The sequence below is a fragment of the Schistocerca piceifrons genome, chromosome 3 (genome assembly GCF_021461385.2).
Source record: "Schistocerca piceifrons isolate TAMUIC-IGC-003096 chromosome 3, iqSchPice1.1, whole genome shotgun sequence".
Classification (NCBI taxonomy): Eukaryota; Metazoa; Arthropoda; class Insecta; order Orthoptera; family Acrididae; genus Schistocerca; species Schistocerca piceifrons.
The window spans coordinates 899,597,451-899,622,603 of NC_060140.1; the positions used below are offsets into that span (position 1 = coordinate 899,597,451).

General features: G+C 44.0%; 1 protein-coding gene across 1 annotated transcript in view; it reads left to right on the top strand.

The window, feature by feature from the left end:
• The window catches only part of LOC124789372 (adenylate cyclase type 2), a 278,181-nt gene that overhangs the window by 213,900 nt on the left and 39,128 nt on the right, over positions 1 to 25,153 (top strand). The window contains exons 12-14 of the mRNA XM_047256703.1: positions 10,238 to 10,401; positions 12,631 to 12,775; positions 14,877 to 15,119. Coding sequence (XP_047112659.1) covers positions 10,238 to 10,401; positions 12,631 to 12,775; positions 14,877 to 15,119 — 552 coding nt within the window. The remainder of the gene's footprint in view (positions 1 to 10,237; positions 10,402 to 12,630; positions 12,776 to 14,876; positions 15,120 to 25,153) is intronic.

The following is a 25,153-nucleotide window of genomic DNA, read 5'->3' on the forward strand; positions in this document are numbered from 1 at the left end:
CAACCACCTCTGACCGTAATAACGACCTTGATACGGTTGGCCACTAAGTCGAACAGAGCTTGGATGGTGTGTACTGGTACAGCTGCCCATGCAGCTTCAACACGATACCACAGTTCATCAAGAGTAGTGACTGGCGTATTGTGACGAACCAGTAGCTCGGCCACCATTGACCAAACGTTTTCAGTTGGTGAGAGATCTGGAGAATGTGCTGGCCAGGGCAGCAGTCAAACATTTTCTTTATCCAGAAAGGCCCGTACAGGACCTGCAACATGCGGTCGTGTATTATCCTGTTGAAATGTAGGGCTTCGCAGGGATCGAATGAAGGGTAGAGCCACGAGTCGTAATACATCTGAAATGTAACGTCCACTGTGCAAAGTGCCGTCAATGCGAACAAGAGGTGACCGAGACGTGTAACCAATGGCACCACATAACATCACGCCGGCTGATACGCCAGTATGGCAATGACGAATACACGCTTCCATTGTGCGTTCACCGCGATGTCCCCAAACACGGATGAGACCACCATGATGCTGTAAACAGAACCTGGATTCATCCGAAAAAATGACATTTTGCCATTCGTGCATCCAGGTTCGTCGTTGAGTACACCATCGCAGGCGCTCCTGTCTGTGATGCAGCGTCAAGGGTAACCACAACCATGGTCTCCGCGCTGCTGCAAACGTCGTCTAATTGTTCGTGCAGATGGTTGTTGTCTTGCAAACGTCCCCATCTGTTGACTCAGGGATCGAGACGTGGCTGCACGATCCGTTACAGCCATGCGGATTAGATGCCTGTCATCTCGACTGCTAGTGATACGAGGCCGTTGGGATCCAGCACGGCGTTCCGTATTACCCTCCTGAACCCACAGATTCCGTATTCTGCTAACAGTCATTGGATCTCGACCAACGCGAGCAGCAACGTCGCGATACGATAAACCGTCGTGCATCCAGGAAACGTGATAGTACGTATTTCTCCCCCTTACACGAGGCATCACAACAACCTTTCACTAGGCAACGCCGGTCAGCTGCTGTTTGTGTATGAGAAATCAGTCGGAAACTTTCCTGGGTGGGTGGGGGGTGGGGGGGGGGGGGGGAAGGGGAAGTAGTAGGTGTCGCCACTGGCGCCAACCTTGTGTGAATGGTCTGAAAAGCTAATCACTTGCATGCCACAGCATCTTCTTCCTGTCGGTTAAATTTCGCGTCAGTAGCACGTCATCTTCGTGGTGCAACAATTTTAATTGGCCAGTAGTGTATATCCGTTACGCCCTGTACTACGGAGTACCAAATACACTCTTCTACAGTTTATAATAAAAGATTGAGAGGAAAAGAGGAAAAGGATGAATAAGTATATATTGGTTAGGTAATGTAAAGTACGGAACAGGATTATCGAGTGCAGATCAACCATTACGTAATGTGGTTCATAGAAAGAAATGCGTCATGTGGTCGCCAACATCAGTTAATGAATAAACTGAAGAAGGAAGTCCACAGGTGTCAATCCAACTATTGCTAACACGTGTCCAATGGAAGACAAGTTGGATTTCGTCTATACACTAACACTGTCGCCGCCAACTTGCGTCAATAGTGTAGTGCAAGTTTCGAGCAGCCGTTCGCATGGACGTCAACGTATCAGAAATGGTACGATCGATCTGGTGTAACAAGAAGCATGATTCATTCAGTAAGGTGACGAGTTTCCGTGGATCCATGGTCTAATTTCGAGGACCCTTCAATCGTAATTGCCATTGTCGTTGACTCTACTTGGTAACATGAAGTGGCCGTCTCTTGCCGGGCTCCATGTTCAACGATGTGTTCCGAAAAGCGTTTGGCTGCACGAACATTCTATTCTGTCGGCCGGTATGCCACAGAACTTCATCTGTTTTGCTTTGCACAGCAGGCAAGTTTCTCATACCGACTGAGATCAGCCGTGGGTGTCACATAGGTGTAGGCTTCAAGGATCTTGTCGCTTACTATCCATTAACCATTATCCGTAGAGATTCGCGACGGCAGCACGCTGAAAGTTATCTGTTAAATTAATTTTAGTGAAAGTAAATCTGCAATATTGATTGTGGCCGCCTCAGGTTCCCCTGTTCCTCATTCTCGTCTTCGTTATTATCGTCGGGCAATAAGGTGCTCATGAGGAGCTCGGCAGATTCTCCACAGTCACTGGTGTGGCTGCCATCTATCATCCTCAGGGCTGACGGTACCGTCGATGTCCGAAATTTGGACGCTGCAGTCTTATAGTGCATGTCCCAGGGGTCACCCGCCAGACTGTAGCGAACGAATCTCTGCCAACTCTCATCCTTACCGTGTTCAACTTCTGCTTAAGCAGCGCCTTGGGCCGCCCGTACCGCACAAGTGTGCCCTCACGCATGTGATCGCCAAGACTACGCTGGTGATGCCGTCTGCAGTCGCGTCGGAGGCGCTTTAGCTTGGGAGTCCATGGCGCCTTAGGCGTGTTTCCTGTATGGATGCGCGGGGCTGCGGCCCTAATATTGATTGTGATTTTGATGTTAAACTGTCACAAGCTAAACTTTGCACTTCCTATTCCGAATGGTGCGCAATACCAAACTTTATAGCTGATGGCCTATGAAATGCTTACTGTTGATGACAAAATTCAAATGCGTAGAGAAATCTAACTGCAAGAATTCTATGAAAATCATGTTCCTGTCTTAAAATTACTGCTATGGACCAAATCTGACTATGACCTTTGATGAAAAACTGATTACTTTGAAACTAAAGACTGCCCATGTGAAATTTAATTAAAGAAAGAATCTGTTTTCTACGCTATTTGTCCCACCTGAGTCGCACTGGATAATGGCGTGCAAATTGCTCACGTAGCTACAGCGCGATAACAGAGGTGCAAAATTTAACTACTAAGATACGAAAAGGTACGGTGCGCTCTCCGAAAGCGTTGCTGTCATTCTTGGTTCATAATTTTTGATAATGGTTTTAAAGAAATTGAAAAATAATTGACTCATGGGATGCGGACAATGACATTGGGTTAAATGAACTCAATAGCAATCTCATATCGTTTGATTTAATAACATTTACTGAAACTTGAATAATACTTAAGCATTCTCTGACATCACGTAACTATAACACAAAAATTACAAAAATTAAACTTCACATTTATAATTTTTCCTTAAACAAAATTTCAAAATCGAATTCTTAAATCCATTTCCCTCACAGTGATCGATAATTTCTAACAAAGAAATGAAAAGCAAAAAGATTTCTGATCTGGATCTCTGACGAACTAAGAATGCTGCATTATCAAACTGCTGCTGCAAATCAAACGAAACTTAATCATTACCTGAAATCCATTTTTCACAAAGGGTATTTGTGTATTGTGTATAGAACTGGGGACTAAAAACGACTGAGAGGCTTCGTCCCCTCGTAGCCCTCAGTGGTACACAACCCCAAAACAGGCCACAGCAGTTCACCCACCCTACCGCCACCCCACACTGAACCCAGGGTTATTGTGCGGTTCGGCCCCCAGTGGATCCCCTCTCCGCCCCGCCCCGCCCCGTTCCACGGGAACGTCCCATACCAGATGAGTGTACCCCAAATGTTTGCGTGGTAGAGTAGTTGTACGCGTACGTGGAAACAATGTTTGCGCAGCAATCGCCGACATAGTGTAACTGAGGCGGAATAAAGGGAACCATCTCGCATTCGCCGAGGCAGATGGAAAACCACCTAAAAGCCATCCTCAGGCTGGCCGGCACACCGAACCTCGACACTAATCCGTCGGGAGGATTCTTGCTGGGGACCGGCACGCTTTCCCGCTCGGGAAGCAGCGCGTTAGACCACACGGCTAGCACGGCGAGCTAACATAGGGTATAATCGTACCAATGTAGAAATCAATTCTCTTCTTTCTACAACAAATCTTCCATTAATCCATAATATGATTGCAGACCGCGGTGGCCGAGCGGTTCTAGGCGCTTCAGTCCGGAACCACGCGGCTGCTACGGTTACAGGTTCGAATCCTGCCTCGGGCATGGATGTGTGTGATGTCCTTAGGTTAGTTAGGTTTAAGTAGGTCTAAGTCTAGGGGACTGATGACCAGAGATGTTAAGTCCCATAGTGCTTACAGCCATTTCAACCATAATATGATTCCCAAAAATCTCGATTGTTCGCTGCTTGCTGCTACTAAACCAAACTCTACTGTTCGCATCTAGCACCAAAGCTCATATGTCTTTGTCCTCTTCTCTCCTCTCCTCGCAATCAACAGGTAAAACTGCCGTGCATCTTCGCAGAGGAATGACACCTTTAACTGTCTCTGAGGAGCGTAGCTCCTTTGCCGAGGCTGCGCGCGCATATCTATACAATTCAGGCCTTACAAGCGAGATTCCCGATATCCAAAACAAGAAAAATTCCTACGAAAATTTACACACACACTTGTCAACGCGATCAGCTAACTAGCTTCCCCTTTTCCGAGATGCTCATTCACAGTCGCCGGGCCACAGCAATCTGCTGTTGGTCAAAGTCGTCCATTTCAGTGAATTTTTCCCATTTCAGGCCCCTATCGCCACTATAATGATTTCCCGTTCTCCGTTCGTCTCTGTTCCGCTCATATGATGTACTTTCCACGTGCCACGACGCCAGCACGTGATGTTCACTCTCGCAAGGGACAGTGCTCGTAATTTTTTTTCTCATCGTTGTATACACTGTCACTTGCACATTTCCACCCCCCCCCCCCCCTTACCCCCCTCGCACTACTTCCTAAGTTTCAATTAACATTAGCAGTTGCAAGTTTAATTATGGAAGTCGGAATCTATGTAATTGGCCTGGGAAAGTGGTAGAACTCAGATACAAGTGACAGGTGAACACGAGAAGGATAGGATCTGTAAAAGCGTAGTACCCCCATCCCATATTCCTATTACATTGAGATATAGTTTGGTTATTATTCACTTCAGTATCTGTTGATAAGGATATGGGCATGGCCTGTACGATTGCTCAGCAATTCAAAACGATAAAACGCCTAAATGCAGTCACTGTTCATTCGACAAACACAACACTAACCGTACCAATTCGCACTGTTATTTTCCACTATTGTTGCAATGCCTATTTCAGTACGCTGAGCGTCATTCTGGATTTTACACCATGATGGAACTGTTGATGGAACATGGTATGCTGTAACTACAGTATATGAAAATTACGGTCCATTTGATCCACTTTAAAGCAGAATACCGCTTCTTTAATGACTACTTTTTACAATCTTTTTATCCGCATTACTAGTCGATATACTTCCTCCTACCCCGTTTCCCTCGCTTCACTTATCGTCTACCAAAAGTTCGTGATTTTGTAATCATTAATATTCTACGTAACTCTGCTCGCACGTGCACTCGAATCACTATCCTTGTACTTTCGATCCTGGAATGTCAAACGAAGCCCGTCTGGCTGACAAAAAAGTTAGCCCCTATACACTTTGTGGTGAAGCGTACGTCGTACCAATACTATCGATTTCTTCCTCATACCTTCGTGGAATTAGCCATGAAAAAATTACTGTCTATGTGTCTCTGTACGCGTCCTCATCGTCCTAATCTCATCATCCTTATGTGGTCTACAAAATGGTCACCATATTATTCGATTAGAGTTTCTTCGAATTTACCCAAAAGGGTTTCGCGAGAACTTCGTCGCCTTTCTTCCAAAGATTCCCATTTAAGTTCCGTGACCTCCCAGGTTTTTTTCTTGCCTAGGGCAGTACTATAGCGATGGGTGGACAGTTTCTGTATCGCACAATGAGGATTGGCTTCAAGGTGGAATGGCAGCTTTAATCCGCCACGTTCAGTGACAACAGCTTTCCGCAACACGTTGATGCCAACGACATTTGTGTCTTGGGAATCGAGGTTCTCCTTGACAGTGTAGCACGTGGAAATCCTTTTGCGTGCATGACTCCGCTGATAAAGTGGCTACGCGTTGTGCATGCAGGTCCGACTGCGATCAGATTCGCTGATACCGCTCGCCTCCCCTCTCCAATGCTATTCTCGACTGTGGCGCCGACAGACCTTCCTGTCACGTAATACTCATGTGGAGATCTATTCTCTTCTCTGTGGGTATCTGGCTGAGATTCAGTTGGTTAAATGAGTATTATGGTTTCATAAACCGGACTGTTGGCAGATAAAGAATTCTAAGTAATATCGCACTGTCTCGTTAGTCATGTATCAGGTTAGTCCCTACACGTCATTTAAGACACGCTATACTGATAACGTAACGTACTGTCTTTTCAAAATGCAGATGTTCCCCAACAATATCTAAGACTATCAGATTTCCTTAAAAACCACGAAAAATAACGTGGTAAAATACAAAGAAAAATATAAAGAATAACTTGAATGTACGCCAGTAACTCATTTGAACAGTACTGTCCAATTATACACCAAACAAATTTGCTGTACATCTATAGAAAAATAGAATAGAAAAGACCACAAAATTGCAACACGAGTGAAAAGTCATAAGCGCGCATGTGTAACTGAATGTGTTAAGAGAGAGTTTTTTGTAATCTCCCAAATAAATAGCGACACAGTTTTCTATTATAAATGTTGGTCTGTAAAATGCAGTGTCATTTGTTTTATACTTTCTCATGAAGACATAGTGAAGTAAAATGACTGAACAGGACTTAATCATTGCAGAGCTTATCACTCACCGTGCACCGTACACTTTATAACTTTAATACTGTGGTATATTAGCAAATCACGTCGGTTCCTGGTAGTCAGATGCAAATTTTTTATCTATCTGATATTATGAACTGTCTCACAGAATGATCCTCATTTTACCCACAGCAGGCGAGTGTAGGAGATCAATAATCATTATGCTTCGTTTATGCTTTAGAATCTGGAATGCCTTTTATATGTTACGATATTACAAACTGAAAACATGCCGTTGGTTACCTTGATTACTGCAATATTTAGAAGCACCCAACTCATTTGTATGTTTTTTTCATTTATGTCTTTACTGTGAATATACAGGGTGATTCAAAAAGAATACCACAACTTTAGGAATTTAAAACTCTGCAACGACAAAAGGCAGAGCTAAGCACTATATGTCGGCGAATTAAGGGAGCTATAAAGTTTCATTTAGTTGTGCATTTGTTCGCCATTTCAGCCAATAAAGTGTTTGGTCCCTTTTTCTTCGAAGGTGCTACTGTAACTGGACTACAGTATCTGGAGATGTTAGAGAATTGGCTGTTCCCTCAGCTCGAACAAGAAGCACAACAATTCATATTTCAGCAGGATGGAGCGCCACCACATTGGCACTTATCTGTCCGTAACTACCTGAACGTTAACTACCCGAGGCGATGGATCGGCCGCCAGGCAGCCCGTGACAGAGCACTTCATCACTGGCCTCCAAGAAGCCCTGATCTTACCCCCTGCGATTTTTTCTTATGGGGGTATGTTAAGGATATGGTGTTTCGGCCACCTCTCCCAGCCACCATTGATGATTTGAAACGAGAAATAACAGCAGCTATCCAAACTGTTACGCCTGATATGCTACAGAGAGTGTGGAACGAGTTGGAGTATCGGGTTGATATTGCTCGTGTGTCTGGAGGGTGCCATATTGAACATCTCTGAACTTGTTTTTGAGTGAAAAAAAAACCTTTTTAAATACTCTTTGTAATGATGTATAACAGAAGGTTATATTATGTTTCTTGCATTAAATACACATTTTTAAAGTTGTGGTATTCTTTTTGAATCACCCTGTATATAACACTAATATTTAAGATAAAATAGTCTTTCGATATCCATGGTAATATGTATATTCCTGAAAAAGGACATGTGTACAAATAACGTAATAAAAATCTTTTATTTCGTATTCAATTTTTTATTTCTTGTTGCCGGGGTCTTGCTTTTGAACTTATTACTACAACCGTTCTTGATTTAGTATGTGTGGATATTTCCTCTGTGGTAGTGTCTGCGATGCTCTTATTGTAGTAGCTGGTTTTGGTTTTGTACGAGGGGACTTAGAAAAGTAAGTTTTACATTATCGTGGCAGACCAAATAACTTGTATTGAACGCTGCACTGCAGTTCAGAGTGACACAGAAACGTGACACTATTTTTCAACATAGTCAGCAGTCTCTATAAACAACGGTCGGAACGTTCTACCAATCGTTCAGTTCCTTGATGATGGAAATCCACTCCTTGGCCACATAGCCACTCGAGAACAGCTGTGCGAACGTCTTTGTAAAATCTCTTTTCCTACAGTGTTCTTTCAGCTCTCAGCTTGCCGATTGCCTGAACATTGTCGTCCGTGGTCGATGTCGATGGCCTTCTTTCTCGTTGGTGCGGTTTGCTCAAACTGTTGGCATCTTATCCCCACTCTGGCTGGGTGCAACACTGCAATTGGTGCATGCAGTTCCGGAATTTCGCCACGAATCTGTGTGTAATTTAGACTTTTTACGCACAAATATTGTACTGTTCGAGGTACTTCAACTTTGGAGTGCTTTTGCTGTTGCCATGTCATTTCGCTCTCAGACTGTGATGCACCTGTTAACCGTACCACAGCAGTACTGCATATGCAGGAAACCCAGAACATGTAATCTCTTCTGCCAATGCACCACTGTTGTTGGTCAATTGTCTTAGCGTAGGACGACATGTATAACTTACTTTCTTAAGTCCCCACATATTTGTGATCTGTTCTGTTGTATCATGTGTGTTTCTGCGTTTTGTGGTCGCATTTTGGGTTGTTGTGTGTGTGTGTGTGTGTGTGTGTTTGTGTGTGTCTGTGTGTGTGTGTGTGTGTGTCTGTGTGTCTGTGTGTGTGTGTGTGTGTGTGTGTGTGTGTGTGTGTGTGTGTGTGTGTTTGTGTGTGTGAATTGTTACATACACTACTAGAAAAAAAGTTGTCACTTTTGCCAAACCCTGTAATTATCTTCAATTGCGAAGCATAAGTATTAAATTTGGTTCAAAGGTGCCTACAACCCTCCTCTATAAAGCTGTAAAAGCGTGGCGGCGTGCGACGTCACCCTCGGACTCACCGACACTTCGAACAGCAAGGTGTCGACACTTGCGAAAGAAAAGGCCACAGCTCAGAAGTTCATATGAGGTGTGAGGTGGGTTAATGATGTCACAATGGCATCAAGTTCCACCACAATTGTGCCCAACACCATCGTGGACATATCGCACTATTGGAAGTTCGTCATCCTCTTGTGCACATTTCAACCCTTCTTCTGACGCTTCTGCTATGTAGGTCATAACCACGACATCCAGCACAGAAATCACACAATTTTTTCTTATGGGCGGAAGTGGAAAACATTTGAGGTACACCACCACTCAAAATCGACATGGAAAGCCCTTATGAGATGGCATAAAGGGCGTCAGTGAAACCAGCCCTATGCTTGGGACGTAGATTCTTATATATTTCGAGGTCAGAAACGACAGTTCGCAGTGCGATGAGCAACAGTACGACAGTCTTGATAACGTTAGACACTGTTGACACCCTCTGAGTCATTCATCTAGGGTCATCGTGAGGCTGCAGTCCCATTGAATGTGACATGGCATGTTTGGTGTGTAGTGTGACTGCGACTTTTTGCTCTGGTATGCCTGATGGAATCACTAAACACCACTGAAAAGCACTTGACGAAATCTGAACGCGATCCAAAGCAGCAAAGAATGTTTAAACTTTTTTAAACATATTCTTTGGTGACTTGCTGTAGCGTGATCATGCAGTGATGCCAAATTGCCATGTGCACGAATAAAGCGGCAAAGGATCCCTCTAAGAACCCCCAGTTCGGCAACATCCTCGGTGCCACCCACACACCTTCTTTGAGCACATTAAAGATGCACCTGTCAGAGACCTAGGCACCTGTTCAGCTGAGTGCTGTCTTGCGTCTGCTCTAGCGCCGGAGAGCAGGCAACCCTTTCGACTCCTCTGACGTAGGGTTACCTGCCCTCAGGCGCTACAGCAGCTACGAGACACCACTCAGTGAACGGGTGTCTAGGTCTCCGACAGCTACGTCTTTAATGTGCTCAAGAAAGGTGTGTGGGAGGCACTGAGGGTGTTGCCGAACTGGAGGTCCTTAGAGGGGTCCTTTGCCGATGTATTCATTGACATGGCAATTTGGCACCCCCCTGTTTCGAGTGTTCGGATGTCGAGTGTTGAGAGTGTCGAGCGCATGTTGGTGCAACTGAACAGTTTCGAGTCGTGATGGTATGACTGTGTTGCAGTATTCCTGCTGTGGTGTGGTAGTGTTGTTGCTTTTGTGTCTTGTGTCTGTTCGCTGCCAGAGGAGCCGCGCGTGACGTGACTGCAGTCTTACCTGTACAGCTCTGCGCTGTCGCTGTGTGCCGTGTCGGTGTTCCTGCGCGCCGGCTTCCTGCTCAAGCTGCTCTTCATGGTCGCCACCGCCGCCGCACACCTCGCTCTCTACTCCTCCATAGAAGCCTTCCACCTCTACTTCCGCAGCACGCGCGATGGGTGAGTCAGTCGACGCTCTCCTACTACTGCTACCACTACCATTACTACTGCTACTACTAACTAGAGTATTTACACACTGCCATCCAAGTATACACTAAATGAATTCGTAATTAATTTTTACGAAATAAGGAAATCAAACAGTTTTCCAGTGTAGCTCATACCATATGTCTTGGTTGGGACATAGATCGTACGTTAACTACTCCACGTGGTTCTCTTAATGCTGTTGTGCAAATGCTGTACAGAAACTAAGTGTATATCAGTAGAACGGAATGGGAACCATCTTAAAAACAGTTTATAAGATGAAAATCACTTGTTCTTGAGAGACCTGCTCAAACGATGGGCCTTGGCAAGGTGTGGTGGCTCCCGTACCTCAGTGATGCAGAGAGCTCTAATGTACGAGGGTTGGAACTTAAATAGTGGCAACTATTTATTCACCACCGATACAAAAGAGTTACATGTTTGCACCTGTTACTGCTAGAGTAAATATAAAAACACAGCAAGTGAAGTAGTCAAAGAGGAATACAGCATCTAAAAATGAGTCTGGCAGAAGGTGGAAAATAGAAAACCAGGAATGATTAGAGGAAAACTACAAACCTGTAGATAAACTCACGACACTGAGAAGTACAGATACCACACATAGGAAAATTAAAGAACGCTTCGCGAAAAAGCGTAGCAGCTGTGTCAATATCAAGAGCTCGGATGGCAGTCCGGTACTAAACAAAGAAGCTAAGGCTGAGAAGTGGAAGGAACGTACAGAAATGGATATACAGGAAAGAAACTTGAAAGAACTACTGGGCTCCCACTTATCTTGAACACCCTAAATAACTTTCGTCCAGCTGGGATATATATATATATATATATATATATATATATATATATATATACGAAGCGAATGATGAGTAGCTACTTGGGAGGCCATTAACCAGCTTGATTCCATTTCTTGTTCTTAGTTCATTACGAAACTGTGAGGAGCAGTACGTCATTTTAATATCATCCTAAAATTTTATTCGAAAATCCACTTCTTCTCCTCAAGGCTTGTTGAAAAAGGTATCGCAGTTTACCATTCACGTAAACACGACGTTACTGAAAATTTAAGTCAAAACTGACTCTGTCGCCTGTATACTAGCAGACACTGCAAGTGCCCTGGGTAACTGCTTCTCTTGCTAGAGTTGACAGTAAACAAATGGAAAAACCAGGAATATGCACACCTGTCTGGAGCGTACTCAGTATTGTAGAACACTCAGTATAATGTCGTTTATTGAAACTGAACTACACTTCTCGAACAATCACTATATACATAGAAAAACAAATAACTTGTAGACGACCATTCATCAAGAGCGTCGGTGAGGTCCGTCGGAGCTGGTCCTAGCTCGGCGAGGAACTGGCTGTATTGCTGCTGTGCGTACCTTATAAAGCCTGCGGAGGCCGGCGGAGTACTCCAGCTTTCCCTGTATCTCTGAGGCGACCTCTTCAGAAAAAGGTTCTGTTTGTTTGGAAGAATTGTTTTCCTCTTGGTTGCGCCTGCAAGTGCTTGTGTATGTTATGTGGTGTCTTGAGTGTAGTCTGCCTGGCAGGTGCCGTCTGTGGCAGACGCGACACTATCATTCAGTCAATAGTCTTCATGTGAACGTTAGTGTGAACACAGTGTGCCCCAGCGAAGAGCAGGTAGAAGTGCTACTCGTCTGTGAAGAATATAAGTTAGGAGAACAGTAACAGAAAGTAATGTTTTTCTTTTTATTTTATTTTTTATTTACAACATGAGTACATCTGCTACAGCGCTGTAGTACAATCACTGTAGCCAAGCTGATCTCAAATAACACTGTAGTCATTGAAAAGGCTATCATCTCTACATCCAACGGAAGACCACCAACTGTGTACATAGGCTCACTTCGTAGATTTGTGGGAGTGTACAGGATTTAATACAGAACGCTGGCGCACTGTCTGGTGACCAGGACACGTACACTACTGTTTCTGCACCATATGCTGACCAAACGATGAAAATTCCTTCTATTGCCAAGACGGGGACCGGCCGTGTCCGTATCACGTGCAACTGTGTGTTGTGTGTAGATAGAGGAGTTGTGTGTGGATTAGAGCAGATATCCCCTGGCGTGCTGCAGGATCGAGATGGACAGCATCCAGTGATAAACTATAAAGGCTCTGTTGTTTCTTCATTGCTGAACAACCGATGGTCGTGTACCTCAGGAATGCGTTCTGGTGGCGTGTCCTCAGGATGGAGCTGGTGCCCGCGCCGTTCCGCATGGCGCTGCTGCTGCTGGTGGTGGTGTCTCTGCTGCACGTGCTCGACCGCCAGCTGGAGTTCACGGCGCGCACGGACTTCCTCTGCAAGGCCAAGCTGCGCGTCGAGCAGGATGAGGTGCGTACTCGCTCGTCCAAGCGACTTAACAGCCAACCTCAGGCAACTTGCTACGTAGTTTAACTTCGCTCCTCTTTCCTTCCTTCCTTCCTTCCTTACTTCCATCCCTCCTTCCTTACATTCACAAGAAAACTGGCAATGTTGAAGCTACATTAATATATTTATAGTGTAAAAGCCGTTTAGCTTTGTACGCATAATCCTCAACGAGAAGTTGAACAAGATACAATAGAAATAACTACATACTTTCTTGGCGTCAGTATAAAAAATCTTAGCATCAGTAGTTCAAGAAGCTTTAGATAATACTAATTTCATCTCTCTGTTGCGTAACACACCGTCACTCGCTTTCTCAAACACGTGCGACCTATTTAATTCGAAACTGCATTCCCTAAAATTAAATTTTTACCGTTTTCCATTTGCCAACATGCATTCTTATTTCAATATTGCATGATTTTTCATTGTTATGTTAGCCATTTTGTAATTACATCTCTAACTATGTTTACCAAGAGTCATTAGATTTCACGTACGCGCAATGTTACAAATATCTGATAGTCCCCTCAGTTTTTAGACGTTCTCGGTCCCATCACTGTAGCTACACTATCCGCCGTTCAGACAGGCAACACGTCTAATGATAGATTGTGTCACGTGACACAGATGTCATTCACCGAAATAGTAAGCAGAATGCAAAATCGGCAACTGGATGGACACTAGAAAACCTTTTCCCACACATAAAGCATCCTCATCATCGTTTTCATATTCATCATCATCAACACCACCATGTGCACTATCATCTCATTTCTGCTTCCTCGTCTTCTATTGGTGAGTCTCTAAATGACCTCTGAGCTGATGTGCTATTTAAAACTTCGATTTTGTGTCTGTTGTCTGATTATTAACTGAACATCGGAAATGCGAGACTGAGTCAATAAATAAGTCGCAAACACCAGATCAGCGCATATCGTTTTCGATTTCACGACCATACGAGTACGTATCTACAAATTGACAGAGTATGTTGTGTGGAACATAGACGACACACAATATTTCGCGGCAAACATTTGAATCCACAGTCAGACAAAGATCTCAGGTATATTGTAAGTGTGCACCCGACTGGCACAGCGTAATTCTTGTGAGACAGGGGACTGACTGCAGAGGATGTTCTTAGTGAAATTCGTGTCGTATTTGGTTACAATTGTATTTCATGGAAATTTGTATTAAGCTGCATGCAGAAAGTCAACGAAGGACGAGTTTTCATTATTTAAATCATGACAAGAAGAAATTCAAAATAAGGAGAGTGCTGGTCGCCCAGGTTATCCAGTGATGCCACCTTGTTTCCACGTCAAGGGGTATTTCGCTACCCGCACGACACATTGGTGTTTTTGGTTGCAGCAGTTTAAGGAACAAAATAAATTGTCTATGGCGCGAGAAGTCATTCGTGGGTTCCGAATGGTATCAAAAGAAGTCCATGCTGCAGACTTTCAAGGCCCTGTCGGAAGATGAGATAAGTATTTAAACACGCGTGGGGAGACTTTTGAAAAGTAAAGTAATCTCAGGCAGGTACACGTGGCACTGAATTCTCTGTCTCTGTTTGCAACTTGTTTATTGACTCACCCTCGCAACAAATTTTTCATGCATATCTTACAATTTTCCCATCGAACTATAGTAAAATCATTTAGAGGACTTGCAACTAGCAGTAACAGATAAGGGTACCCGTAAGAGTATCTCTGCACTTGTAACGCCGCGCGGGATTAGCCGAGCGGTCTCAGGCGCTGCAGTCACGGACTGTACGGATGGTCCCGGCGGAGGTTCCAGTCCTCCCTCGGGCATGGATGTGTGTGTGTGTTTGTCCTTAGGATAATTTAGGTTAAGTAGTGTGTAAGCTTAGGGACTGATGACCTTAGCAGTTAAGTCCCATAAGATTTAACACACATTTGAACGTTTTTGAATTTGTTTGCACATCAACCCTTGGCTGAATGTGTGAGGATGGTACTAAGAAATGGAGAAGTGCATGGCATTAACGAAATCCACGGCCGCACGCGTACTTCTTCGTGGTGCGATGCACGCACCGAGGTCTGCTGCTGAGTGTGGTGCGTTGCGGCGGTGCCGGCAGGTGGAGACGATGCGCGGCATCAACAAGATCCTGCTGGAGAACATCCTGCCGGCGCACGTGGCCGACCACTTCCTGGCGGGCGCGGCGCGCCACTCGGACCTGTACCACGAGCGCTACTCCTGCATCGCCGTCATGTTCGCCTCCATCCCCAACTACAAGGAGTTCTACGACGAGAACGACGTCAACAAGCAGGGGCTCGAGTGCCTTCGGCTGCTCAACGAGATCATCTGCGACTTTGACAAGGTAGTTCATGAACCGTGGATTTAACTTTCCAAAATCTTTCTTAAAGAATTTACTTTATTTACTAGCGACTCATCAAGAACATTAACACATTTAATCACACTATGTGAGCGTGGAAGTAGTTGCCAGGGAGTACCTGATGAAAATGAAATTACTTTTAACAAATGGGAATTTTATTCCTAAAAGCTTTTCAAAAACAGATTTAAAATTATGAACAGAAAAGCACCCTCGAAATATCAAGCTACAGTTTTATTTAGAGGCAGAAAGAACGATATTGACAGTATGAGCCTTCGGGCTGAGAAGCTTGCCGCTCCCTTTCAACACGGCCGTAGTCACGACCGCTCACAACAACCTTTGAAATACTACACTCGTGCAAATCTGCAACACACCATATTACTTTAGCCTAAAAATTTTAACAACTCACACAACCACATTAACTGTGCACCCCGTAAGAGGGATGGAAATAATACAAACACTCACACTAAGAGATTATTTGCCACCGAAATTGCAATTTGTTTTTAAAAGGACTCTTACGGTGGAAGGGTGGTAACTTTATAAAAATGACTATTTAAATAAAACCCATGAAATTCAGACTTAAATAAAATGTACAACATGCTCTACGTTACACATATACCGCCTCGCAAGATGATAGGCAAGATAAAAACATATTTCAGGAATTCGGCCTTTACACCTTAATTATATAAGTTCGTTAACACCGAATCAGACAAACATGACAGAGGCAGCTATTAACGTACGGCAGACCGACAGACAGACAGACACTATCTGCCTAACAAATGCGGACGCGAGACAAACGAGCAAGCTGAGGACGAGAGTCTGACCAAGAAAACAAGTAGAATTTAACAAGTAACTGAAACAACGTATCACGAATCACTTAACTTCTAATAACTGCGATTTCTGGCGAAGACCTAGCGCAGCACCCCCAAAACGCTCTCCCGAACCGTCCGCTGGCAGCCGCTTCAACGGACGCAGGAAGGCGCGCTGATTTTCCGTCTCACGGCGTCGCAGCTCGCCCCGGCCAGACCGACGTCGTGGGTTGACTCCTGTTGCTCTCGTGTCGGCCGCGAAGCCACTACGCCTCGCTATACGGCGTGGCCACTGGACTCACGTGGTGACCTCACATGCGCCGATGCTCCAGGCGGACAAGTCATCTTCTGTCCCAGTGCGCGACCGACCAACCGATTGATCCAACCGCCAATGCCCATTGCCTGAGCAAATTCGAGCAGACTGGCGGCCTAACACATACTAGCACCCTGGACGACAGACAGACACTAACTGCCTCACCAATGCGGACGGGAGACAGACCCAGACTAGAATGAGATTTTCACTCTGCAGCGGAGTGTGTGCTGATATGAAACTTCCTGGTAGATTAAAACTGTGTTCCGGACCGAGACTCGAACTCGGGACCTTTGCCTTTCGTGGAAGAGCACTTGCCCGCGAAAGGCATTGGTCCCGAGTTCGAGTCTCGGTCCGGCACACAGTTTTAACCTGCCAGGAAGTTTCAGATCCAGACTAACTTGGCTGACCAACTGACCAGACTCGCTCAGACTGACAGACTGACCGACTGCCAAGCTCATAGCGCCCCTTAAATGCACGTGATCAGGCAACTTTTCCCCTTTCCCACCAGAGAGAGACACCAAAGCTGCGATTGCCACAGCGGCGCCACCGCCAGAAACGGAGGGCGACTGCTTTACACTACGTGCAGAGGCACGCTCTTCAAAACAGCAATTGTTACCACTGCTCAGTTTCTTTCCTATCAAAAGTTCAGAGGCGTAGCAAAGTACTTCTGCTTAGCAGGAGACAGGAACGGTCTGCACACTTCCGAGTGATTAATATCAAATAATCAGTTCTGAGGATGAAGATGTCGAGCAAAAATGGATAACAATAAAAGCGTTTTACTATATACCAGAGACCAGTATGTGGCGAACAAGGTTGAGGCCTCACAAAAACCCACCGTAGTTAACTAGCCGTGTCAGAAAATTACTGCTAAAGCAAAGTAATCTTCATAATAAAGTTAAGCAAAGTCAGTGTTTGACTGCCAAAGACGAGCTGAAAAGAAGTAAATTCAGCGTAAGGAGAGCACTGCAAGAAGCTTTTAATGAATTCTAAAATAAAATTTTCTTACTGATCTTACTGAAAATCCACGAACTTTTTCCTCCTCAGTCTTCCGCCTGATTTGATGCAGCCATCTACGAATTCCTCTCCAATGCCAACCTTTCCATATCAGAGTAGAATTTGCCACCTATGTCGTCAATTATGTGCCTGATGTATCCCAGTCTCTGTTTGCCTGCACAGTTTTTATCAACAGCTCATCTAGTACCAGGGACATTTTGTCTTAACACTTCTCCTACCATCCTGTTCCTCCTCCTTGTCAGTTTTTTCCACATATTTCTTTCATCGCCGATTCTGCGGTGAACCTCCTCACTCATTAACTTATCAGTCCACATAGCTTTCAACATTCTTCTGTAGCTCCATATCTTCGATTCTCTTCTGTTTCGGTTTTCCCATAGTCCGTGTTTCATTACTATACAATACGATGCTCCAAAGGCACAATCTAAGAAATGTCTTCCTCGAATTAAGGCCTATGTTCCAACTAGTAGATTTCTCTTGGCCGGAATTGGCCTGGTTGCCTTGATTGTCTACTTTTCATGTTCTCCCTGCTCCGTCCGTCATGGGTTATTTGTTGCCTAGGTAGCTTGTTCTTCACTCTCACAGAGGATAGCAATGTCGTCAGTTGATCCTGTCAGTGATATCCTTCCACCCTAATTTTAATTTCACTCTTGAAGCTTTCTTCTGTTTCCGTCATTGCTTCTTTGAGTGAACAACAGAGGTGAAAAATTACATCCCTGCCTTACGTCTTTTTTAATCCGAGAACTTCCTTCTTGGTCTTCCAGTCTTATTGTTCCCTCTTGGTTCTTGTATGTACTGTATATCACCCATCTTTTCCTATAACTTACCACTACCTTTCTCAGAATTTCGGACAGTTTGCACCATTTCACGTTGTCTTGATTTTTCTTCAGTCATGCTACAGTTACCACACGCAACGTCAGAAAGCGTCTCTGAGGGAATTACCTTTCCCAAAGCCAAACTGATCATCAAACTAAAACATCCGCAATTTTCTTTTTCATGCTTCTGTATATTATTCTTGTCAGCAACTTGGATTCATGAGGTGTTAAGCTGAGTGTGTGATAATTACAGCACTTGTCGGATCTTGCATTCTCCGGAATTCTGTGGACAATGTTTTCCCGAAAGTCTCATGGTATATCGCCAGTCTGACACATTTTAAACACCAAAGTCAGTAATCATTTTGTTGCCATTTCCCCCAGTGATTTTAGAAATTCCGCTGGAAACATATTTCCAGTCACTCTGTAACAATATTGACACTGAAACTGGCAGCTGATAGAGAGAAGGCTGAAACGATGAATTCGGCTTTCTGATATTATTTCACCGCAGAAGATAGTAAGACGGTTGCTCATCTCAATCATCACACGAGCGCCTAAATCGGAAATATTGAGAATTTGAACGTGGGATAGAAAATGAACTAAATCCCCTCAATAGAGAGAACGCATGTCGACTAGACAGCTGTGAGATTCTACTGAGATTATGCGGAAGAACTTTCTACCATTTTAGCAGAAGTTTATCGTAGAGCAATGAAGGGTTCAGGTGCACATAATTATAGCCTTATATCGCTGAAGTCAGTCTGTTATAGAATTATACAATATGTTCTATGTTCGATGTTTTAGAGAACGAATATGGATTCCGTAATCAGGGGTCTTGCGAAACACAGGTCGCTCTGCTCGTCCTTGAAATAATGAGTATGGCATTCAACGGCATCCAGTTAGATACCGTGTTGCAAGACATCAGGGTGGTGTTTGAAACAGTTCTTCACTGTCGTTTAGTGAAGAAAATCGAGTTTACCGAGTATCGACCTCTATATCTGTCTGTATTCAGGTCTCACTGACAGGCAGAACTTTCTTATGTATGCTTCTATATATATTGTACTTAATGTGGATAAAGGCAAGCTAATGCCTGCACATACGAAAATAATAAGAAATAATTAGATTATAAGATTAGATGCACACAACGTTTAAATAATTTGAAATAATGTTAAGAGCCGTTAATGAAATGGGGCGAACAAGTAAAATGTATACAGGAATAAACGAATGCACGGCTTGAATGTGGGGGAAGGGCTGGTTTCTGTGAAAGAGCGTTCCATGTGCAAAGATAGACTCTAGTGGGACCAATACTCCAACGTTTGAAGTCCTTATGCTCGGGCAACGTCAGTAATACTATTTGGAAGAAAGAAGACATTTCCGCGAAACCCTGTTGGGTAAATTTGAACAATCGGTATTCGAAGAATACTGATAGATCTTTGTCCTGCTACCACTATACATCTCAAGTAGAGATCGTGAGAATAGCGTTTGAGTAATGAAGAAATTTGTCTGGAATATATGAACATAAGATGGTGTATCATTCTCATTAATGTTAATTTAGTAGTTTATTTGCTTTTAGATAATGAATATTACGTAACAAAAATGTAGACGGTCATTTTTCCGTCGCCCCTGATGAATGTTGTTACAAGTACCTTCTGCCAAGCGCTGTGCCGTGTCGTGTAGTGTATGCGGTATACGGGAAAGTATACATGATGAATCAGAACTCCACCGACATAATTGTGGAGGGACCCAAGGTCTCCGGCAGCTCGTTACAGAGTTTTGACATTTCGTTTGGTTTCTTGCCCCAGTTACTTTTGTATCTGTATTGCAACTGAAAATAGAGCGTAACAATGCAAATGTCGAAGATACTACTAAACCACGATATTACTGCAGTTGTCCGTTACCGGAAACACGCGGTAGCGTACAGTAAACAAGTACACTGGTGACCAAGGGAAACACATACCAGTGTCAATGCTTTCAGGTCAGTTGTGAATATACTGTCAACCTCGATTAAGCGGTAACTCGCGCTAAGCCGACCGAAGCATCCTCACACGCAGGTGCGTTTGCGTGTGTCTTTTGTTTCGAAACAAACTTGTTCCGAAGAGTCAAACCATGTGCTGTTGTCAACACTAATGTCAACTTTATCTACTCTCTGAAGCTTTCAATCAGCACTGTTCGGTTCTGGCACGGGTTTGTTTACCCTGCAGTGTTAATTGTACGTTAACAGTAATACACAGCAGTGCGGATGGGTTTACTGACGGAGAGTTGGTCGATACGCTCCTCGTCTGTTGTGTCCATGAATACGATGGAAGAGCGGCGCGACGACCTTTTGCTGGCCTGTTCCCCGCAGCACTATTGCATCTCAACGTAGGTGTTTTGTGTTGTACGTTTTACTGATTCTATACCGCAAATTTTTCTAACTGTCCACAGAAACAAAGGTAATTGGGGTAACAAAAAATAATTATATTATTACGGTGTCACAAGCCATCGGAGACTATGATTCCTTATACCAAAAAAATCAGAAAACATCGATGACCAATATCTGAAATTTTGTCGGTGAAGTTCTGGTTCATCCTGTACGTGCGTGCGCACCGACAGCCGGCAGCTACCATATCCTTTTAGTCTAGCTTAGGCGCCCCTCCCGTCTTTTCCATCACTGGATCTCACTCTAGAATTTCCTTCTGATTCTTTATTGATAAATGCCTAGACTGTTTGCCTAACTGGATGCATACGGGATGTCCGTGATATTGTAGCAATATTTTACACTGATCTACATGCATACGTAAATCCACTATTGAAAAACAATCATTGACATTATAAATGATCACAGAATGCACAAAATTACAACAATAAATTGCGCAGAACAATCTGAAACGCCCTCATTACAGTACAGATGTGTCCATTTGCATGGAATGACTCAAATAGTGTGTCACTCCACGTTTTCGCACTGTAACGCACAGTGACAGATCTCATATGACGGCAGCACTTGAGTAATTTAGCAATTTGTCTGAAATGTATGAACATAAAATGACGTATCATTCTAACTAATGTTAATTTAGTAGTTTATTTGCTGATACTACTATGTCAAGTAGTAACCTTTTTCAGTTGTATACACCAATATCCATGTATGCAACATACATCGTGCGTGAATACCATTAGTCACGTAGACAATGATGGAACAATATTTCCACTGCTGTTTCTCTTTGCCCTTGCTTTGCTTTAATAATGTCATATGTCAACGTCATATTTACTATATTTATTTTTGTTTGTAGACTATATCTTTCACCTTACCAAATGTATTAGGAAGCTCAAATTAATCTTATTCCTTACAGCCAAACTCATTTTTTAATTAGCAATTAATAAAGATAAGGTGCTGTTTCCAACAAACATTGTTTTTATTCGTGCAATGAAGATTTTTTTTTTCTTTATTGTTATTTCACTCCCCAAAATGGGGTGGGCTGGCAGCGGCAGAAAACGCCGCTCTTCAGCCAAGAGAGTTACAGAAAAAAAACATAGTCAGATGAGAAATGAACACATAACATAGAGTGACATAAAGTGATGAAAAACGAGAACAAAAATGGTAGATTTAAAAACAATATAGACGAGAGCCACTCACACATGCGGAGAATGAACACTCTTGAGTCGACACGAAAACAAAACAAAAAAAAAAAAAACCACAGTGTGAACACAAATGAATGATCCTAATGACACTGTTGGTGCTGGTGAAACGTAGTGCTCCACACGGCACTGAAGAAACGCTGACACCACAACGAAAACATTAAAAATCACTACACCGAGGGGGAGGGGGGGGGAAGAAAAGGGAGAGGAGAGACAGTAGAGGAAAACCAGGAGGGGGTAGAGGGGGCTGTGGAGGGGAGAAGGAAAGGAGCAGGAAGCCCGAGGGGTGGGGTGGGGGGAGGTGAAAAGTAGAAAGAAGGTGTTTGGCAGGGCAAAGGGAGGAAGAAGGGAAGGGGGAGAGGAGGGGAGAGAGGGAGCCCTGTGGATGGGGAGGGGGGGAGAAGGATAGATTAGATATAGTAGGAGGGGTAGATGGAAGGCACAAGGACATCATCCGTGAGGGGCAGTTGGCGGAAGCCACCTTGGGCGAGGGTATGGAGAGTGCGGAGATGGAGACCAGGCAGGACACTGTGGTACAGATGCGGCAGCGGGCTAGGGTGGGAGAGGATTGGGAAAACTAAAGGATGGGGGGGATCCAGTTTGCGGGAGATGTATAAAATCCGTATTCGTTCAAGGATCAGGAGGAGATTGGGGAACGGAATCAGATCACAAAGGATCTGCGTGGGGAACGGGAGACAGATGCGATAAGCGAAGCGTAGTGCATGGCGCTCAAGGACTTGGAGGGATTTTTAGTAGGTGGGTGGGGGGGGGGGGGGGCAGAGATCCAAGCGGGGTGGGCATAATGTAGGATGGGGCAGATGAGGGACTTATGAAGATATTAAAATATACAATGTATATTTTGTTTATATACCGTGTAGTAACTTGGGTTAATAAAATTTGGTGTACTATGGGTGATTACATAAGCATCTTAATCCCCAGGTGTACGCTCCTCAATCTCTTTTGAGTTCTTTTATATATGTTCTGGGTGAACACTGACAAAACTCCAGTGATGGATTCATGACTGGAAATGGAGGAAGAAAGGTCCTATTAACGTGTCTGGAAATGTATCGTTGCCACGGTAGATGACGCTGACGAATGAATGGTCCTCAGACCATGTGCCGTGCGTTTCTTGTGTGTTGCAGGCTGTGGGATTGTTGAGGTATACTGTAAGCGGTAGAATGGCCCGGCATCCATGCCGGAAACAGGCCGAGGTGATGTATGTGTACGGTCAAGCAGATGGAAACGGTCGAGAGGCAGCACAGCTATACCATACCGAGTACCCTCACAGACACCAACCACATCACACAACATTTCAAACCTTGTCCGGGCGTTTGTGAGATCATGGGTCCTTTCAGATAGGGAGGCAGCGGGCTGTGCGCACACCCCATGTTGAGGACCGTTGACACGAACCCTGGTACAAGATCCATGCAAGGGCCCGCCAACATAGTGTAATTGCATGACGTATGCATTGCCTCCTTGGGGGGGGGGGGGGGGGGGAACTTCAAACATATGTTGTGAAGTGGATACAATGTCCTGTACTGTCTTCCAGGACGATTTGTCGTCGTTACTAGCACACCGTCCATTTCCGGAAACGTGTTTGTAGGACCTATATCGCTCGATCTTTAGTCACGAATCTGTCCCTCCAGTTTGTCAGTTTTATTTATATTCACCCTGTATCTTTTGTTTTGTCTACAAATGGTATCACGTCAATATACAGTACTCTAGATACTAGTGTTTTGCCTGTGAGGATACTGAGAAACGACTCTAAATCATTATTCAACGTACGATTTGTATTGTGATCTCTCTGTATAGAAGTTTTCGTATTTGTACCAAGCTCCTGGCAGTAGGGCTCAATAAGCAGGAATAAAGAGGAATATGTAGGCATAGGAGTGTCACTGACGCAATACATTCGGTTTTGAGTGGAATTGTCCTCAGATATAATTTGCTATTGAGAAGTAAGTAAATTACGAACACCATCTTCGTCAAGGTTTATGCTAAATGAAAAATGTACCAAGAAAATATTTACGTCTAATAAAAGTGTTGGGAGCAAGTTATCAATTTTGGAGTGGGCTTCATCATTTATTATACCGTTCCATTTAAATCCTTTCAGAGTTACGGAAGTTAAAGAGATGAAATGAATGTGAAGTGAAAGTAACGGACTAATTCAAATGGTTCAAATGGCTCTGAGCACTATGTGACTCAACTGCTGTGGTCATCAGTCCCCTACAACTTAGAACTACTTAAACCTAACTAACCTAAGGACATTACACACATCCATGCCCGAGGCAGGATTCGAACCTGCGACCGTAGCAGCGGACCAATTCACGGCGCTTCAATGAAGAAGTTGATTTGTTTTTGAATGGCTGAGAGCGTAGAAATTTTAAAGCTTTTGAAAAAGTTCGAAAGAAGCATGATACCGGCAATATTGTCAGTAATGTCACGACATTGAATGACGCCAGTACTGTTAAATCATCGAAAACAGTCTATTTTTAAAAGGAAAAATACTGATAAACCGTTTGTTAACAGTCGACATTCTCCTCTAAGTTATTTACGGCGAGTGCCGGTCACGTCAAACTGTGTTTGCAAGAGAGCTGCTTCGAGGAACTCATTTTTTGAAAGAGAGGTCTGAATCAGACCGTACACAGCGCTAGCCCTCGCTTTTCATTTACTTGTAGAGGTAAGCACATCTCTACTTGCATTTTTTTTATTTTGTTAACGGGGCTACATTACTTGTAAATGGATCGATCGAAGTTTCTGTCTTGAACAGAGAGTGATAAATCTTGTTGAAAGATTGTCGTGAGTCACTTCTGAAAAGTTCAGTCAGTACAGACTGTCTGTAGATCATCACAAACGATAACATTTCTACTTTAGTTTGCGAACAGTCACAAACAGTAGCATTTGTGCTGTTGTTTGTATCATCACTAACGGTAGCACATCTATTATACGAGGGTTATTCCAAAAGTAAGGTCCGATCGGTCGCGAAATGGAAACGACTATGAAAATCCGATAAAGCTTTGCACAGATGTGTTGGGTAGTGTCTCTAGTATAACCCCAGTTAGCATCACGTCGCTCTTCTAATTTCTGAGCTCGCAGTGAGTGCGTAAAGATGTCTAGAAAATAGTGTCTGCCGCCAAGTACGAGGGCCTGGTGAGAAATTTCGCCTGAAGCTATGCAGCCAACATTACATAACTGTCGTGCTGTTTCGTCTTCACGACAATTCTCAGCCACATTCTGCAGGGGCAATGAAGATGCTCCTGCATCGTTTTCAAATGGAAATGTTAGATTACCCACAATACAGTCCGCAATTGTCTCCCCCTGAGTTTCATCTCTGGTCACATGAACCGCTGTCTTTGAAGACAACATTTTGACACAGACAACGAGGTGTAGGCCAGCGTGGAGAATTGGCGGAAAGCACTGGCGGCTGCCTTCTATGATGAGGCTATTGAAAAGTTGGTACAACGCTATGAC